This window comes from Anabrus simplex, chromosome 3, assembly GCF_040414725.1.
Source record: "Anabrus simplex isolate iqAnaSimp1 chromosome 3, ASM4041472v1, whole genome shotgun sequence".
Classification (NCBI taxonomy): Eukaryota; Metazoa; Arthropoda; class Insecta; order Orthoptera; family Tettigoniidae; genus Anabrus; species Anabrus simplex.
The window spans coordinates 490352305-490373520 of NC_090267.1; the positions used below are offsets into that span (position 1 = coordinate 490352305).

The 21216-nt window shown below is 38.3% G+C and overlaps 1 protein-coding gene across 1 annotated transcript in view; it reads right to left on the reverse strand.

Annotated features, from left to right (window-relative positions):
* Positions 1 to 7666: 7666 nt before the first annotated feature.
* Positions 7667 to 21216, reverse strand: part of LOC136866877 (calaxin-like) — a 49356-nt gene continuing 35806 nt past the window's right edge. The window contains exon 3 of the mRNA XM_067143972.2: positions 7667 to 7873. Within this exon, the coding sequence (XP_067000073.2) occupies positions 7667 to 7873 (207 nt within the window). The remainder of the gene's footprint in view (positions 7874 to 21216) is intronic.

Here is a 21216-nt window from a genome sequence, read left to right on the forward strand (position 1 = left end):
CAATAACTTTTTACATCATACGGCACTCGCAAGACTTCAAAAAATTTATCCAAGTGGAGAATAAAACAAATGACTCTTTTAGTCGTATTCTAACATTTACAAAAACTTAATAGGGGTGACCACTGCGTCGTATATCCCCATTCAAATACACTTTTAGAGATCATGAAACAAGATATAATAGGTAGTAAGATGGAAAGTCACATACCTTATGTAGTCACACCAGTGTTCGTCATAGGGCACACCTGCGACCCTGGCATTTTTATTTAGCCATTTTTACATTTCTGGCTTTACAGATTATTATATTTCTTCAAGTTTCTTGGAATAAAGCATAAAAAGAAGAAATGCCCTTCACTTTTTCTTGGAGCGCACACGATGGACTGTAATTACTTCCGCACACGAATTACTTTAATTATCACAGGAGAATTTATTCAGTACTTTGATCGTCCTATCTGGTACAATTATTTCCACTCGAGAAAACTATCTCCACAGGGAGTCAAGACCCCAGCCACAATGGCTAAAATCTGCGGTTGAACTTAGTCTACTTTTGTTGTTTGATTTCACAGAGCAGCTCAACACTTTTTCGTCCGCTTCGTACCATAAATGCCGGAGAAGGAGACTTCGTCATGGCGTCCCTTCATATTTATAGCAGTTACCCCTTTCTTCGGGTATCTCCCTTTGCCGCCAAGAAAATTTCTATAAATTTTCTGACTTAATTAAACTGTAATTACAAGAGCTTTGAAGGTGACTACATACTCGCTACATTTCTGGCGGTAGTGTTCATGGACATTTAAAAATTTATACGTGTTCGATTTATGGGATAAATGACCTCCTTTGATAGGCACTATATTTTCTACTTGGCTTGGGGCACGCCATATACACGCGCTTTGAAATAGTTCACAAAACTGACTTAAGATTCTTCCGCCGTTGACACGTGCGACTGACGTCACGTATCCCAGAGCTTGGGACCGAAGGTAATCACCCCCTCGTCACGTGTCAAATCCATGCCATCAAGAATCGATCTTCTAATTAAATTGTCAATTTTTTCATAATACTCTTAGGGCACAAAGGTCATGGGTTCAATATTAATCTACAAGCTTTACTGAATATCAGAATATAATCAATGAAGTATGTAAATTGTGTAGAAAATGTAAATTGTGAACTTACAACATCGTACGTAATACCACGAGGTTTTGAATGTTATACGCGGGTTAGGTTTCCTTACAGGCAATGCATGCAGGAGTGCTGGGTGCTGTCTCAAAAAGGACTGTGAAAGCAAAACTCGCACTCTACATGAGAAATGTAATTTATAAGATTTTAATTGTTTAAAATCGTTCCACACTGTAAAATAGAACATTTGATCATGTACATGTGCATATTCACATGTGCCGAATTGAAGTTTTTTATTTTTTATTTTTTGCAAGTAGTGAATGAAGTCCTGACAAGCACAATTGTGTGGGTTCTGTTTTTCAGCCGATAGGTCTTATTTTGTAAAATAAACTGTAAAAACATGTATTTGAGAGCATTTTAGTATATTTTTGACGTTTTGACACCTCCAGATTTCTTTCAGGTCTGACAAGTTGTTGCTACCAAAAGGGCAGTAAAAGCAAAACTCTTCCTCAATGTAGAAAATGTAACGTTTACTTGTGTTTGAACAAAGATTTAATTGTTTAAAGTTATTCCCCACTGTAAAATAGAACATTTGATCGTGTACATATGTATATTCAAATGCAAGGAGGTAATTTTTCCTTTTTGCAAGTAGTGAATTAAGTCCTGACATGCACAATTGTGCGGATGCTGTTTTTCAGATGTTAATTTTTATTTTGTAGAATAAACTAAAAATATATGTATTTAAAAGCATTTTAGTCAGTTTTTGACGTACAAACAAAAATTCACACCGCCAGTTTTCTTTGAGGTACATCTTTCTGGACAGGTTAGATTGCGACACAATGCGCGCGAACTCACTTGAGGTGACAGTAGTGTGTTCCCAACTTTATACTCACACCACACGACGTTCAAGCCTAGTCGTTAAATGTTGCATTTACTATGAAAGAGAGTTCAGCACAGCCAACAAGTTTCAAATCTTCAAATCTTCTTGGTAAGAAGAGTATTTGATACTTCAAGAAAATAACACACACGTTTTAATATGTAATAAAATACTGAATCACATTAAAAATTTAATCTGCAGCGGCCATGTTCCTTATGCCATTTCAACAAGTCTGATAAATATGAAGGCACAGCGTTACTAGAAAACTTTAAAATAACACATATGAGGATGTACGTACAATTCATATTATTCTCTTCAACTATACTTATAATGTTTGATAATTCCTCAGAGATGATTTATTTAAGCACCGGTTTGTATTTAACGCTATTGTTCATATCGTAACATTTCCGAGCGGCAAGGAGAATACCGGAACGGTATGCAACCCGCCTGTCTGCTGCTCTCTTGTCATGTGACTGACAGCCGTCCCGAGCGGAGCAAGTAACACCGGCTCCCTAGAGCAACTGAGGGATGACGTCTGGTCTAAACGGTCTGACATTGCGGTCAGCCGGGTCGAGTCCCGTTGATCGAAAACATTTTCACCATCAGAATATTGGCCGGCAGGGTAGGGGAGGTGGTGGTATAACTTATGGTCTAATCACTACTTTCCATGTCAAAGTCCTGGATTCATTTCCAAACCTCTCCGTAGTGCTCATATGACGCTGTTGATTTTGATTCGTCCGTCGGATGGGGACGTAAAGCCTTGAGTAGCCCCCCTGGTGATATTCGACAGGAGTAGTCTATGTGCCCCCACCGAGTTTCACCCTCTCCCTTCCTACTACCGGCGCGGCCTTATGTCTACGGGCATGGATAGATTCCCTGCTGTGACTGTGGTGCTCAAGTGCAGTCTATCAAGCACATAGTACCCCCTACATTCATTTCCTGGTTCCGTGGATGAATTCTATGAAGTAACACTGGAAATGATTACGTGGATGAGGTATTTGGACACTAAAATATAAAAGCGAAGTCCTGATCCTGTTACAAACTTGTATATTTGTATAATTTGTACTATTTTTGTATTGTGATAAGCCTACGCGAGGAAGAGTATCCGGTTTTAAAAACTCGCTACGAAGATCCATTTCATTTCATTCACGACCCCGTGAAGAATCCAGGCATAGTAAGGATGCAAAGGAGAGGGCGCGTAAGTCTCTGGTAAGACCTCTATTAGAGTGTGATTGCAATGTAGGAGACCCTCACCACGATTACTTGATTCGAGAACTGGTAAAGATCCAAAGTAAAGCAGCTCGATTTGTTCTGGGTGATCTCCAACAAACTTTGCGTTGAGAGGACTTAGGTGTAAAGAGACAAGCCTCTAATGATATCAACTCACCTGCGCCGCATTCTGCTATTTTCTTCCCGGCGTTTGAACTGCACAATCCACCCCATGGCACCTGAACGGGGGAGCGTGGGTTGGCGACCACGGAGCCATGACCTGACCCGTAGCATTGTTCCTACTTACTTGCGCCAGGCTCCTCACTTTCATCTATCCTATCCGACCTCTCTTGGTCAACTCTTGTTCTTTGTGACCCCGACGGTATTAGGTTTGCGAATCGTAGGGTGTCCCTCATTTTCACGCCCTTCGTTGCCATGTCTTTCTTTCACTGACACCTTCATTTTTCGAAGTGTCGGTCTTCTTCCATTTTTTCTCGCTGATCAGTGTTATATAGAGGATAGTTGCCTAGTTCTACTTCCTCTTAAAACAATAATCACCACCACCACACTCCGCTTCTACTACGGGAATACTATCAGCCGATCACCCGTGTCAGACTCTGATGACGTCATTGACTCTAGACTCTACTTCTTGGATATTATCTGCGTTTCTAGTGCCGTGCGTCATGATTCCCCTGTACCTCCCCTCTCCAACTTGCCTATATAACTAGCTCTGTTTGCCTTCTAGTTTGCGGCGTTCTTCAGCTGTTGGAGAGACGGAAAAGTCTTTGCGCTCCGCTGGTGTAAATTTTCACCTCAGTATGGTATTACAAACTTGACATATGTTAACTTCGCATTAATATCTTTTCGAGTAGTAACACTCGATCATTATCGATAAGAGAGCAGGTGGATCTCTAATTCCTTTAACTTATACGCTACTGGAATATATGTGAAGATGAGCATTATTTTATCAATTCGCTCGAAAACCTTTTGTACTCTTGTGCTGTAAATATTTCTCTACTTTGAAGATCTCTTTCTACTCAACTTGTGGACTGGTAACTTCATAATTACGGGCTATTTTCTTGAATATCTTACAGTCAGGTCGATTTCCATTTATGCCCGGACTTTCTAATTTAAAATGTTGTGCCTTGATTCATTCCCCAGTTACCGAGCAAGCTGGCGTGCGGTTAGGGGCGCGCAGCTGTGAGCTTGCATCCGGGAGATAGCGCTTAACTTGTAGGATTCCAGCAAGATATAGCAGATATCTTGGATTCAGGAGGTCAAATGGACTGTATCGCGATTGACCTGTCTAAGGCATTTGATAGGGTGGATAATGGGAGACTACTGGCAAAAATGATTGCAATTGGACTAGACAAAAGAGTGACTGAATGGGTTGCTATATTTCTAGAAAATAGATCTCAGAGAATTAGAGTAGGTGAAGCTTTATCTGACCCTGTAATAATTAAGAGGGGAATTCCTCAAGGCAGTACTATCGGACCTTCATGTTTTCTTATACATATAAATGATATGAGTAAAGGAGTGGAATCAGAGGTAAGGCTTTTTGCGGATGATGTTATTCTCTATAGAGTAATAAATAAGTTACAACTGCAACGTGACCTGAAAATGTTGTGAGATGGACAGCAGGCAATGGTATGTTGATAAACGGGGTTAAAAGTCAGGTTGTGAGTTTCACAAATAGGAAAAGTCCTCTCAGTTTTAATTACTGCATTGATGGGGTGAAAGTTCCTTTTGGGGATCATTGTAAGTATCTAGGTGTTAATATAAGGAAATACCTTCATTGGGGTAATCACATAAATGGGATTGTAAATAAAAGGTACAGATCTCTGCACATGGTTATGAGGGTGTTTAGGGGTTGTAGTAAGGATGTAAAGGAGAGGGCATATAAGTCTGTGGTGAGACCCCAACTCGAGTATGGTTCCAGTGTGTGAGACCCTCGCCAGGATTACCTGATTCAAGAACTAGAAAAAATCCAAAGAAAAGCAGCTCGATTTGTTCTGGGTGATTTCTGTCAAAAGAGTAGCGTTACAAATATGTTGCTAAGTTTGGGCTGGAAAGAATTGAGAGAGAAAGAAGAAGAGGTGCTCGATTAAGGGTATGTTCCGAGCTGTCAGCGGAGAGATGGTGTGGAATGACATTAGTAGACGAATAAGTTTGAGTGGTATTTATAAAAGTAGGGAAGATCACAATATGAAGTTGGAATTCAAGAGGACAAACTGGGGCAAATATTCATTTATAGGAAAGGGAGTAAGGGATTGGAATAACTTACCAAGGGAGATGTTCAATAAATTTCCAATTTCTTCTTTTTTTTTTTTTTTGCTAGGGGCTTTACGTCGCACCGACACAGATAGGTCTTATGGCGACGATTCCAATTTCTTTGAAATCATTTAGAAAAAGGCTAGGAAAACAACAGATAGGGAATCTGTCACCTGGGCGTATGCCCTAAATGCAGATCAGTATTGATTGATTGTGGGTTCGAACCCCACTGTCGGCAGCCCTGAAGATGGTTTTCCGTGGTTTCCCACTTTCACACCAGCCAAATGCAAGGGCTCTACCTGTAAGACATATCTGTGTCCGTGCGACGTAAAACCAATTGTAAAAAATAAAAATCCCCAATTTTATTTTTTCCTCTTATCCTACTAATTTCTTGTTACTTTTTGTACAGTTGGTTGGGAAACGTCTGTTCTGTTTAATGTATGTATTTGTTCATTTTATTTGGACAAAATCCAAGTCAAATTGCTGTTAAATTCCTTCCTCCTCTGCTGTGAAACGTGTCGTAATCTTTCTATTCTGTTCCGGTCTTTTACCTGCTAACTGCTTATATTTATAAGAGAATACACCTGTTTCTTTCACCCGAAGTTGGCGATTCTTGTTCATCCCCTAGTGTCCTTGTATTTTCCTACTTATTCGTACTTATTGCTGTTTTAATCTTTCCCCCTTTGTACCACCCACCGTTATACTCACGTTGCCCAGCATTTGAATGTGTCACTTCCACCGTATCTACTCTCTCTAATACACAGAGTGACCCAAAAGCCCGTTAACATTTTACTAGGCAAGACTTAACGGAATATTGGAGGTAGAGTGGTAATAATTGACACACATGATTGGCATGGGGTTTTATTAACACCAAAATAAAGTACACAAAATGGCCAGCAGGTGGCTCTGGACAGCAACACATCAGATACAAATGGTCACGCATTCTTGACATGGCAACGAGTGCACAAACAGGCCAACAGATGGCGCTGGACTGCAACACGTCAGTGATGCCGGATCAAACTTGTGTACGGTATAAAAAGAGCTGTCGTGAGAGAGGGCTTCAGATGTGCCTGCAATCGCGGCATATTGGCGTTACTAGAAAAGGCACTGTTGGTGAAACTTTATTTACTCTATTTTGGTGTCAATAAAACCCCCATGTCATGCCAGTCATGTGTGTCAATTATCACCTCTCGACTAAGCGGTATGTTCCGATCTGCCAATGGAGAGGTAGCGACGTATGACATTACTAGAGGCAGAGGTTATTCGTTTTAAGGAGAGGAATTAGCCATGGGAATAAGGCAGATTTTTTTAAAATTTCGAGCCTCTTTGAGATTATTTAAGAAAAGACTAGGTGAAGAACGAATAGGGTATCTGCCACCTGGACAACTGCCCTGTATGCAGATCAGTGATGATCGATGGTGATTGAACTAAAACGCAGACTAACGCAATACATTGACAGACCTTTATCAAGCATAACATGAGCACATATCTTAACAATTAACACAATAAGACACAACAATTCACTTTACACGATACCGACCTCAAATTACACCAGAAGAGCCACACAGTGTTTAGAAACCATTCTATTTATCTTTTAATTTTATAACCAGTGGCCTCAAATCAAAACTGTGTTCTCGATCAGAAGATGAAAGGGAATATGAGCAGCAATTTTCCTTCCCCGTTTATTACTGTCTTCCGTCTTGGAACGTCCTCTCTTCTTAGTAGCAGTTTCTATTCAGTTGACCAGGTTCCAGATTAGGTAAACAAAATTTCCTCTTTCAAGTGAGTTTCAGTGGACATCAAGAGGAATGAATACTGTAGAATTCATTTCGATTCATAATTTTCTCCACATTGAACATCTTCGGCAACAGAGTATATACTTCCGTGTTTAATTTCGGGGAAGAGGTTTGTGCGTTTCATCAGTCCTTTGTGTCCATTATGCCCCATTGTATCTTTGTGTATGAAGTGTAAGATACTTTACGAATATTTGGATTATTTTAAAATTATGTTGGAGTTTGAAGTATACCAGGCGCTGTCCGCACAATAGAAATCCGATGTGCAGATGGATTGCCACAACAGGGAAAGCTTAGTGAAGTTTAGCATTCGCTCCTTCCGGAGTAACTGTCGCAGGCTTCAAGTCACTTGGCTCATGCGATCATGAAGATGTTCACTCCCCAAGATCACTACAAACTGCTCCGTGTGCTATTCTTTGCCTGTGCAGGTTCGTAACACTCCGGTCTTGGGGTCGAAGGTGGTCAAGAAGGCCTGTACTGCCTTCTTGGACGGGAGACAGTCCCCCAAAGCTTCAAGCAACAAGGGCGATGCCAAACACGAGTTGCGGAAGTCGTTGAACGATATCCTACCGTCACGGTCCAAGTCCATCCTCTTCAGCATCATTTCAACCAGGTCCTGTAAGGAGAAACATAGGAGGTATGTAAAACTATGTTCCTTTAACGAAAAGTATTGTGAAATAATCCGAACTGGGCGAGTTGGCCGTGTGGTTAGGGGCGTGCAGCTGTGAGCTTGCATCCTGGATATAATGGGTTCGAACCCCACTGTTGGCAGCCCTGGAGGTGGTTTTCCGTGGTTCCCGTTTTCACACCATGCAAATGCTGGGGCTGTACCTTAAATAAGGCCACGGCCGCTTTCTTCCCACTCCTAGCTCTTTCCTATCCCATCGTCGCCATACGACCTATCTGTGTCGCTGAGACGTAAAACCAATTGTAAAAAATAAGAATACTCCGATGGTTGTGAGATAAGGTAGGGGGCCCATATTTTGTCCCTTTAGCAGATTTGGACTTGTAGAAATTCAGAAATATTATGGACAACGTTAGAAATGGGTATATATATTGTAACCGTTCAATACCATGCTAGGAGACATATCATGATGCCCAGCAAGGCATATGTGCCATTTTCCGCATCATTCTACGAAATATTTGGTTGCAACAAGTATTTTATGCCCGCTCCGGGATACGAGCGACGTTTCGCGAGCTCGGAGGTTGAAGCTCTAAATGCGCGTACCGAGAGAGCGAGAGAGAGAGAGAGAGAGAGAGAGAGAGAGAGAGAGAGAGCTCAGTACAGCGAGACCTTGCTTGGAACTGCGCTCTCTCTCGTGCAAGCGAGCGCGAAGTAGGACGCCACGCTCAACTACAGCCTACGTTAGGAGGCGGAGTTAAATTTACAGGATTATAACTTGAGAACTGTATATTCTCACCGATTTCCCTGTATATTCTTAGATACCAACCCAAAAATTTTGCACAACAAGTAATAATAATAATAATAATAATAATAATAATAATAATAATAATAATAATAATAATAATAATAATAATAATAATAATAAAAATTCGTCACGGGCCTAAGAAATTTACAAGTAAGGACTCAATAAATTCAGCATAATTTGCGGATTTTGATAATGTAAGAATGTGAATTACTTACCGAGCGTATTCTTAATGACGCACTTTGGACAGACGTGCGGTGATGGGAAACATATGTCTCTAGCACTTATCTTGACTCCGACTCGTTGGCTGAACGGTCAGCGCACTGGCCTTCGGTTCAGAGGGTCCCGGGTTCGATTCCCGGCCGGGTCGGGGATTTTAACCTTAATTGGTTAATTCCAATGGCACGGGGCCTGGGTGTATGTGTTGTCTTCATCATTTCATCCTCATCACGACGCGCAGGTCACCTACGGGTGTCAAATAGAAAGACCTGCACCTGGCGAGCCGAACCCGTCTTGGGATATCCCGGCACTAAAAGCCATACGACATTTCTATTTCTATCTTGACATAGATAGGGGTTCCCCATTCCCCACCTCTTCGCGGACTGAAATGCAAGAAGACGCTTGAGAGATTACCAGAAATCCTGCGATGCGATTTGAACTAAAGTAGATCAGTAAATAGAGGACGTTAAGGTCTACAAAATGAATATCTATACGGCTCTGAGAAACAATTATTAGCGGAGCGATTTTTACCATGGGGACGGAGTTTACCCTCTCCATAGTTGACGACCCATGTCTGCTATATACAGACAACCAGGACAACCCTCAGTTACTCAGTATATTCGGATTTGTTGTTAGCCAAAGGTTTACTCCATCCCAGTCTGACACACAGTCATAGTACACTTACATTTTCCTTGTGTGAAGTGATAGTTGTGGTGTGTGAGGATATGTAAAATACTAACCCCAGTACGCAATAAGGAAGTGCATACAAGTTGTTCTATTGAAGACTAAAATGAATAGGCTTATCGAAAACGCCATGACGTAGTGAGGTGCGGAAGATAGAAATCAGTAGTTATAGTAGTGTGATTAATGTATGTGCAGCCGTCAAAGACAACCAACATAACGAATAAACGTTGCCATTGTACCCAGGAAAGTATACCGTAAATGAATTGTGACGCTCACGTAGAAATAAATAAATCAATAGATGTTTCTCCCTATAACGAACGGAAGTAGAGTAGCGTCCTTCAGGGACAGTAATCGCTACTTGAGTACTCCATTCGAGTCTATGAGTGGATCTATCAATGTAATGTTATTTGAAGACATCTAAGCAGTGCTTCAAATAACCGATTCCTAATATGTTCGCATGTATATGAGTGCTCATCGAATCCAGGGTTCACCACTACAAGAACGCACCTATGTGCCTGCAAAATTCCTGTTTGAAGGCAACGCAGAACTTCCAGCAGTATGAGGTAGCAGATCAAGACACATATGATTTAACCCCGAAGAAGATGAAGCCAGGACTTCCTGCTAACGAGACGCCAGTTATGGATAACGAAGTCCATATGGTTACACGCAGATGACAGCAGGTTACACACAACAAATGAAAAGTACATTCCCGTAATGTTCTTAGCATGCAAGTAAGCCGTGTCGCATTAATATGTAAACTTAACTTTATAAATGTAATATATCCGTATGTATTTCGATTTTGATGTTTATCATAATGTGTAGGTGACGCAATATACGTCTTTCAATGGGGTGAAGTGTCTTTATTAATTTTAATTTGTGTCTTCTGTGATTATTGGTTAATCGCAAAGTTATTCCGTGGATTTTGCGTGAAGTAGTATATAAAGCCTTATAGTTTGATATATTTGAATGAAGCATTCGTAAGGATGGACTTAGATATTTTAGCGGACTTCATAATCCATTACAATTTCAGTCAGCTGATGTAGATTCTCTCAATTTTCAAATATAGATTATTCAGATGTTTCACAGCTTTAAGGCGTGGATACAGTTACTGTCCCTTTTAGTCTAAGGATGCTCACGACTGGAGAAAGGAAAGTTGACTCGAAGCGCGAAACATGACCTTAGATGGATACGCGAGTAAGTGATATGTTAAATCCCTGACGATTAGGATCATCTCATTGTGTGAATAACGTGGATACTAGGCACACGTGTGTGAAAATGAAGGGTGAATCGTATATGTGAAAATGTGCAAGGCGACGGGTTTATACTACTACTACTACTACTACTACTAATAATAATAATAATAATAATAATAATAATAATAATAATAATAATAATAATGTGGTGAACCAATATTGAAAGTGGGTGAAATATTGAGGTGAAATGATATGTGAAGAGTGTCCATAAATGGACATATGCCCGGCGGAATGAGATAGTTGAATTAAGAATTACGTTGTTTATGACAGGGTGAGATTGTATGTGTCTGCTCAGCTGGGGTTGTAGCCGAGGCTGTCGTCTAAGTGAGAGATTTATGACCGCAGAAGGAGAAGCAAGAGGGGTGAGAGCCCGACTCTCGGCTGCTTGTCCTGCTAACCGTCTGTCGACCGCCTGTACCAACTGCTTAAAATGTTTCCCATTTCACACTGTACTGAATGTTCACGTGTCAATAACTTGTCACCACGCTGTGTGCTTTCCATTGAACCAATAGGTGAAGTAATCCTCCAATTTATGTATTTAAATAAGACCGTAGTAGGGACTTTCAGATAGCACCTTGAAGTCAAGCTGGCGTGGTTCGACACCCAATTGTTATCGACGTCCTTGGATCGACACCAGGAGATCACAAAGGGGTCACAGGTTTTTCAGAAAGCTTTAAAGTGTGTGGATTATGTATTGTATTTATGTATTTACAGGGTAATGCTTCATTGTAATATGTGCATAGAGTGTTGTGTATTGTGTCAGTGTATGTTGATTTCTATGGAGTTACAGGCTAACCAGCGTCGTCTGTCCACTTTGTAAATATTAGAATAAGTGATAACCCAAGAGAAATGCGTATATTTGATAGTGTGCTGATTATTAATGTGATGATGTAGACCTTATTAGCGATAAGCAAAGACATGATTTTCATGTTTGGATAAATATGCGGAAATGATCTTTTATACTGTAAAACGTTATTGTTTCCTCACGAGAATGCCCCATCCTTTTCATTTCATTTCATTTTGTGGTGTTATATGATAATATAGTTGATACCCACGGGTATCAATGTTAAGGTAGAGGGACACAACCCTAGTGTTTAGTAATTAAAGTGTGTACATGCAGTGTTAATAAGTTGATTTGGGAATGCCAGAATGAGATTCAGGAGTGATCAGCGAAATGATACAAACATTTAAGGGCATTACGCATATGATAATTTTCATTGTTTAAAATTGCCACGCAGTAAAGTATATGGCATTTCTCGTGTATGTGTGTGTAAATATTTTCATGTGACTCTCTCAGTAATTAAAATTGTGTTTCTGAATTGGGAACAAACCATTCTTATCATTTAGTAGATTAGCGTATTCCTCTTGCTATACCACCCTACTTTCAATATGTTTAGACTGAGTGCCCACTTTTATTTAACGAACAATGATCCCTATGCTCTTGAGCGTAGCCGTTGCGCCAGTTGAAAGTAGGAGGATGGGACTTCGACGCCCGTTTTTGAATCTTCCGAAGTTCCTCATCCAAAAGATTTCCATCCAAATAGATATTTGCGAATTAAATATTATATTCAGCACTCTGTCGAGCCCGGGACTGTTGCAATATATATATATATCATAATTACTTGAATGCATATACATTCTATATATATATATATATTCCGCTTACGAGCAAGTTACAATGAAACTATTATAATGTAAGGTAGTCAATATTTGACATAAACATAAACACTACAAAAACTAAACTTCCAAAAATGTGTTCGTAATTTCCGCCCTCACCAAATTTATGGAAAGTGCCATAAATTTTAATATATTTTTCCTTTCTAACCTTACCAAACACTTTCCCTATAATGGATTACTTGAAGGCCATTTATGAACGTTTTATTTTTAGCATAGTCTTTCAGCGATGCTCATGGTATGTTAAACGCTTTACTTGCACGTTTGTAACCCATTATCTTGTCCCTCACTGCCTTAATAGCCTTTTTCATAGCTTCCTTATCGCACTGCTTCCGTTTTTCCATCTGAAAGTGATAATACACTTCATAAATAACAAATAAAACGAAAGGGGACGAAATTACGAACATTCCCTGATTTACCATAATGGCCGCTGCTGTAACTCACGCCAACCACCTCTCTGTAGGAATTACACTACAGGTACTACACCATACAACTGAAATGCAGTCCAGTATTTCATGCACATATCAGTGCTCACTCTAGGATTAACAGGCTCTTAATTGGAATGCTGCACTAACTCAGTTCAGCATGAGAAGTCAATCCTTCTTGAACACGGAATCGACACGTGATGCACACAACCAACTCTCACAAGAAGACAAATGCTGGGGCTGTACTGCACCCATCAGATGAGTCTGATTGGCGAATTAAATAAATTATAAAAAAGGAGTGGATAATAATTTCCGTAGGCGCTGTGATAATTATATTATTGGGACATTCAAGAGGCTGAGTGCGTGAGAACAAAGCCTTAGTAGAAACCCACGCTTCTTTTCTTTCTAGAACAAGTCGTTATCTAAAGAACACCTGGTGTTTCGTCAGCTTTGTAACTACGCAGTAACAGTGGAAAAATACCATGAAAGAGTGAGACAGAAAATGATGAGAGGAACTACCAGATTTCCCTTGATGTGAAATGGATTCGTCCATACAATTGAACATCGTATATATATGCTCCAATCAGGTCACAGTATTTGAATATTTTTTAATGTAGCGGGACGAAATTGTATGTAACTTATCAGCAATCCAGAACAATAATTAAAGAAGACTCTGTCACAGCAAGATGTCGGTATTTACAGAGAAAATTTTGGAACAAGCTAATGGCTTATTGAAAATGAACTGGAATAGTTACGTATTTAATCGTTGAGTAATGACGCGACTGTGAAGCCCCCGCCATCATGGATTGTGTTAGGCAGCGAACGACGAGATGTAATCCAGCTGACGCCACTGATTTTACTAAAGAAATTACGAACAATTTCGCGAGCACACTATTTTAATATGTTGGCGAGCAGTTATCGAAATGTTGTGTGGAAGCCACTTCCTTTATTAAGCAAATTTTATTTGGAAGCTGTTCCAGTGCAGCCAGTTGGGATTTTTAGGTGTCATAGTTTGTATCACTCCGCCAAGTAGTGCGCCAACTTCCCTGCAACTGCAGCTTTGAACCCTCAGTCATCATCGGGAGTGTCGTGTTGGGGACATAGTTCCTCAGTTTGAGCAGTGTTCTAACGAACAAAGAGCTTCATCATTATATTCAGGCAAAGTTAAGTTTATAAATGCTAGTTGCCTATGAAAGTGTTTTATAAGAACATCATCGAACTGAACAACAGTTTAAGGTACTGTGTAATGTCAGATTTACGTATTATTGAAGTATGACTTGGAACTACGCAATAGTTGAGTCTGTTGTACGCGACTTTAGTATGCCAGTCCGTACGAGAAGTTCAACGCTAAAAACAGTCAGTGAGACTACAGTAGATTTGGAATATTTTGTTTGCTACTGGCAATAGTTAGGCAGCTGTAAGAACGGTTCTCCAAGGGGGAGCATACTTTCCCTCTCTTCCAGTATTGAGGTCAGAGCCGCAGGCGAAACCCCAACACACAGCCGTTTCTTTGTGTAGATACAAGGGGGTGTTGAATATAACTTTCACTGCACGTGAAACAAACGTGGAAGAATGTCTAGGATGGTCAATTACATTTTCAATCTTTAGCATTTGAGCACTGTATAGGCTGTATAGACATCAGAAGTGTTTCGTGTTATAATAATCTTTGTATCAGTGTTATCGTGTAAAAAGGAAACCGTGTGCAAGTGTGCAAGTGACAGTGAGAATTAGTAATTAAGCGATTCGGGATATTACAAGGAGCAAGATGAAGATAAAATATTCTGCCATGGGTCTCTAAATTACCATGGCCGCTCTCTGTGACGATGACATCAGGTTGCTGGTAATGTGAGTACTGCCCTCATGTAATTTTTAGAATCTAAAACTTTCCTTTAATATAATCTAGATGTAATAATGCGCGAGTAGTTACTGTATAGTCCCAGGAACATAGCCAAGTAATTTAGGATATTTTATCACCATGACGTGCTTATATGGTATTTTTATTATTATTATTAGTCTTCGTAACGTATGCATGAAGCACGATTTTAACCACTTACCTTGTCACAAACATATTTACTTCGAGTTATTCAAGGGATCGTCGTTTGTGAAATTATTATTTATTATTATTATTCTTCTTGCTAGGGGCTTTACGTCGCACCGATACAGATAGGTCTTATGGCGACGATGGGATAGGAAAGGCCTAGAAGTTGGAAGGAAGCGGCCGTGGCCTTAATTAAGGTACAGCCCCAGCATTTGCCTGGTGTGAAAATGGGAAACCACGGAAAACCATCTTCAGGGCTGCCGATAGTGGGATTCGAACCTACTATCTCCCGGATGCAAGCTCACAGCCGCGCGCCTCTACGCGCACGGCCAACTCGCCCGGTATATTATTATTATTACTGGTAATTAAATATATATTGTTTTTGTAGGCAAAGTTACTATATTGTGGTGTAATGATGATAATATGGTTAATCTTGGAAATCATAATTTATGCGGTCACTATCAAAAAAAATTATGATGGACGATGGTGATAGTTATTTCTTTCATATAAATTAATTTTTTTTTGTGCTCGCAGCAAGCACCGTGTGAAATAATTGGGTGAGCAATATTGATAAATAATTTTTTGTTTGTGTAATTAAAGTGTTGTCGAGTAAATATGCACGATGTTGGGTGAAGATAATAATATAAAGCGATTTTTGGTAAGGTCTACATACAGGAGACATGTCGTTATTTGTACAGGAAAAATGAGATATCATTATAGTGTAGCAAGCTGACTGAAATGATAGTGGTCAGCGTGAAAGCTGAGAGATATTATTGAAATGATAGTGGTCAGCGTGATAGCTGAGAGATATTATTGAAATGATAGTGGTCAGCGTGATAGTGGAGAGATGATACCGGCAAAATGAAGCCGAAGGGATTAAATATGAGACAATCAAGGATTATTATGTGTGTGTAAGGGACCTAATAACGTGCATACGAGTAAATTGGAAGACAACATCGTTCATAGATATATATAAAATTTTCTAGGTACTTTTGTCTACTATTAAAAGGTTATGTTATTGCATAGAGAACACCCAATTAATTTAATATGTATGCTTGCTATAGCTCACTTTCTGGTACTACTTTTCTAGGACACCACGTAGTTATTATTATTATTATTAATCAGTTATTACTAATATTTTTTTTGGTTTACTACGATCCTTATTAACATAACGAGATGCACTTCAGATAGTCAGGATATTGTGTTATGTGTGAACCACAAGAAAAGTTGTCCGGGCTGTGGAATATGGTTATTTCAGCGAATTAATATTTATTTGGACGCTGGAATAACCAATAATCATTGAGACAACTTGTATAAATTGTGTGAAAACAAGGTATTCTTTTGGAAGAATTTGTGGAAGATGCCGAATTCTCATTGTATATTTTGTATATAATTAGCGTTAATTTACACGATAGGCTATTATTTTTGGCTGTGTTTTTCCTGCTTGGTGTAAATATTAGTATAAGTTAGGAGCTATTTTATTCATATGGGAGAGTACATTTCTCCGACATTTTTAAATTAAGATAGGGAAAATGCTCGCCCATAGTTTAAGGCAAAGTTTTAGATTCTAAAGCAACAACAACAAATATACAAGGAAATTATGAGGTTACTCTACTCGTATATTTAATTTAACATTTTTTCGCATTTGTAAGAGAACATGTTATGTAACACGAATTGCATATGGAAAGTACAGTAACGATGTGGTAAATGAATTTATTATTATTATTATTATTATTATTATTATTATTATTATTATTATTATTATTATTATTATTATTATTATTATTATTATTAATTTTGGGATACAGGTTTCAGGCAGCTAATGTTACCGTCTTTGCACAGTGAGCAAAATATATTTTCTACTAATTGTAACAATGTCATGGTAAAAGAAAAATGGTTGTAAGCAAAGAAATTAAATCAGTTCTGTAAACGAAAGTAAAATATATCGACCCAATGGAATAAATTGTTGAAATGTGAATGTTCTGAGTCAACAGACTACACATACACAATGGTATTAAGTTAGGGTGGATACTAGTGGCTACTTTTCTTTATTTTATAAATTATTATTATTATTATTATTATTATTATTATTATTATTATTATTATTATTATTATTATTATTATTATTATTATTATTATTATTATTATTATTATTATTTTATTAGTATTTCAGTACGTTACCAGTATATTTTACAGTTTGATTAGTAGGCCTAAATAATCATGATATCAAGTGTTTATGATGGTCGGTTATGTATTAAACGGATTAATTATATGGTAATTAAATTAATTAACTATTAATATTTATAATTTTATTGTAATTTCAATATATTTGGTAATCCATTTGTTGGATTGAGAGAAACATTATTAGTATTTCTGAATATTGGTTTATGAATATTTGTTACAATTTCATTTATTATTATTATTATTATTATTATTATTATTATTATTATTATTATTATTATTATTATTATTTTACTTGACTTTCATTGAGGCTTTCCAAGGATAAATATACAAATTTGAGATAGTGTGGAGGCATATTATCAATCTCTCAAGGTAGTTATATGTATATTTTATTAATATAATTATTTTTATTAATTAGTCATCATTATGATACATTTGCTTATTTACACATTTTATAAAATATTTCTATTGCAGTCTACATTCAATATTATAGATGACTACTGGTGTTTCAACAGTCTATTTGAGTTAGCCACTAAAATTTTTTTATTCAGATAATATTTATTATTATTATTATTATTATTATTATTATTATTATTATTATTATTATTATTATTATTATTATTATTATTATTATTATTATTATTGGGGTCCACCAATTATTTTATAGGAACACTGTTACCCTGTGAGTATGTATAAATACACTGGTATTTATTGAATCTTATGAGCTAATCTGGTAATTAATATTCCATCAGATTATTTTTTATAATTAATTAACGAAATGATTAGGTATTTTATTTGGTAATTATAATTTGGAACAATGTAATAATGTAACGACATGGTATTAATTTAAAATTTACTTCATATTAGTGGATATTTAGGGAGTTTTTCTTCATCTTCTTTGAGTTTGGTCAATAAATTTTCTTATTTCACACAAAATGAAAAATCAGTCTGTGTCATAATTTATATAGTGTGTAGACTATCCTTGATATGGTATCCCTATGCATCCTTATCTGACGACGGGGACTGAGCGCGCCTGAGATGGAGACCTCACATCTTCGGTGTGTATATTTTTTTTTTGGGGGGGGGGGCAGCCGTGGCAACGTTGGATAAGAGGTAAACACCGACGAGGCTCTGCAAGGGTGCAGTACCTTAATTAAGGCCACGGCCGCTTCCTTCCCACTCCTAGGCCTTTCCTATCCCAGTGTCGGTGGGACGTAAAACCAATTCAAAAAAGGACAAGGGGATGAGGCTACGTGTGTGTGTGTGCGGCTAAACATTAGGTACCAACCGTGCAAAGTGGAAATCCCTAGGGGACGAAATTAAGTGCGGGGACGGAAGATGGCCCCCTACCGTATTAGTATGTTCAGTGGTTCAGTGAACTCCCTAGAAATACTGTAGATAATTCTTAGTAAAATCATTCATCAAGAGCCCATTCCTTTAATTAGCTCTGTATTTTCGCGCACTTAGCACTAATTTTGGCACCAATACTCAGTCGTTATCCAGAACCCGCGAGGATATTCAATTTCAGGACTAGGGCGCGAGGCCGTGGGACGTCAGGAGGGTGCGCAAGGCGAGGGGCTATGAGGATGAAGAGCAAGGAGGACGTAGCCCAAGTGTCGTTGGAGAGTGGACTACCAACAGGCACGAGTTACAACGAGCACCCCCGAAATTAGCGAAAGCACTGTTTCAAAGCACGCGGATAAATTTTGCCGTAAGTGGTTTAAATATTCGTACCTGTCAAGAGCAATAATGGTCTTTCCTATGTAAATCAACAAATTGATATTTTTCTCAAATTTTGTACCTGATTTTTGGACTTCTAAGTCCCTGTTATTACTAGAGCTGACGAGCTCATTAATAATATTTTCTATTTGCTTTTTATTCGTTCAGATTCTCTATCAATTTTAAACTAGAAAGAAAAACAAAAGTAAAGAAATAAATTGTCCTTATCTGTTGTGTTAAGTTTTGATCTAGATAATTCCTTGTCCAGCCATTCAACCGAGACCCTTGTTATTCCTCTGTGAACCACGGTAACCCCATATTAATAAAAATATTAATAATAATAATAATTATTATGAGAAGAAGAAGAACCACTGGAAACTGGAAACCAACTCAACTCGGACGAAGAAAAGATGACATTAAAATCAGTTGCTTGGCTTACTCAGACGACCTTGTAATATTTGCGGACAGCAAAATTACAGCAATCAAACAGATATATGTTTTCAAGTAATATGCTGAAAATGTTGGGCTACACATTTCATATGGGAAAACTAATTCTATTTGTACTAGATTGAACATATAGAAACTAAACACAAAATACGGTCAGATAAAACGGGTTCCACACTTCAAATAACATATTACAATGAGGCATTACCCGGCAAATACATAAATGCAATACATAATCCACACACTTTAATGCTTTCTGAAAAATCTGTGACCCCTTTCAGGTCTCCTGGTGTCGATCCAAGAGCGTCGATAACAATTGGGTGTCGAACCACGCCACCTTGACTTCAAGGTGCTATCTGAAAGTCCCTACTACGGTCTTATTCAAATACATAAATTGGAGGATTACTTCACCTATTGGCTCAAATAACAGGTACTTAGAAGTCCAAAAATCAGGTACAAAACTTGAGAAAAATATCAATTTGTTCATTTACATAGGAAAGACCATTGCTCTTGACAGGTACGAATATTTAAACCACTTACGGCAAAATTTATCCGCGTGCTTTGAAACAGTGCTTTCGCTAATTTCGGGGCTGCTCGTTGTAACTCGTGTCTGTTGCTAGTCCACTCTCCAACGACACTTGGGCTACGTCCTTGTAGAACCAACAGAGTTAGAAAAGAAAGCACAGAAAGTTCGCCTACAGAAACTCGAGAGAGCGTTCTGGAGAACATGCAACATTTACAACATAAAGTGCATGTCTACACACACAAAGATCAGGCACTTCAATATTGGGATCAAACTTGAAGTTCAATACGTGAGAGAAACTCTGGTTGGCAGTAGAAAGGGGATCTAGAGAACATTCTTAAGAAAGGACGAAAGATTATGAATAACATTCTTATTCCAGAAAAAACTGGAGACGGATACAGACTGAAATTCCGTAAAGCAACAGAGAAACTGTCCAACCCGGCAGCACATATTAGAAAAATAAGATTGAAATTTTATGGACACATTCAAGGACTCAAGGCTTGCAAGCAAGATCATGACATACAGCAGAAAATTGAAGAGTCTGGCACGGATCCAAGAAGGCAAACAAGGAGAAATCCCAGATAAATATATCAGGAGTATTAGACAGAAATCTGTTCCTCAAAAAAGTAAACAGATGGGTAGAACAGCCAGAGAATGTTCCAAGGAGACCAGGAACGAAGTGGACTCAAGAAAGCCCACGGAGAAAAAATGAACACCGTATGGAAGACGAGAAATGCGAATCATAAAAGCACTATGTGATCGAACAGGGTTCATGGACAAATAATACTAATGTTGGTAATACTAACAACGACATTAATAATAACAATAATAATTGTAACGCAAGGGTACACTCGTCCCGTTCATTCAAATGAAGCGCCTTAAAAAACGCCATCTTCAATATAAAATTGCAACCACTTGCGCAAGAAGTTTGGACTTTTCTTCACAGATGTCTCTACCAAAAGGACGTATGTTATGCCTTCTAGTGTGAAAAGGAACTATTAAAATTCTAAAGTAACTTGTTATTTTAATGTTTCCTAAACTGAGTTGATTTGCCTTTGTTTTTTGGAGTAACACAGTTGTTAACACTTCGATCTCTTTCCGCCAACTTCAAAAATAATCAATAAGAAATTTTGTATGTATATTTTTTCCACTAATTAGCGTTTACTTCTACATATTTAATTATCGAGTAACATTTGGGATTGTGTCGGGTCTCAGTCTAGATCTCTCTCGAACTTTCCTCTCGGGTATAAAAGCTGGCAAGTTTTCGAGCTATCTTGTCTTCTTGATCGTCCAGTTACTGAGCGTGTGATAATAATGGAAGTAGGGTGTCTCGCCCTTTATCGAACAATCCAGCGCAATAAGGTAATGGCAG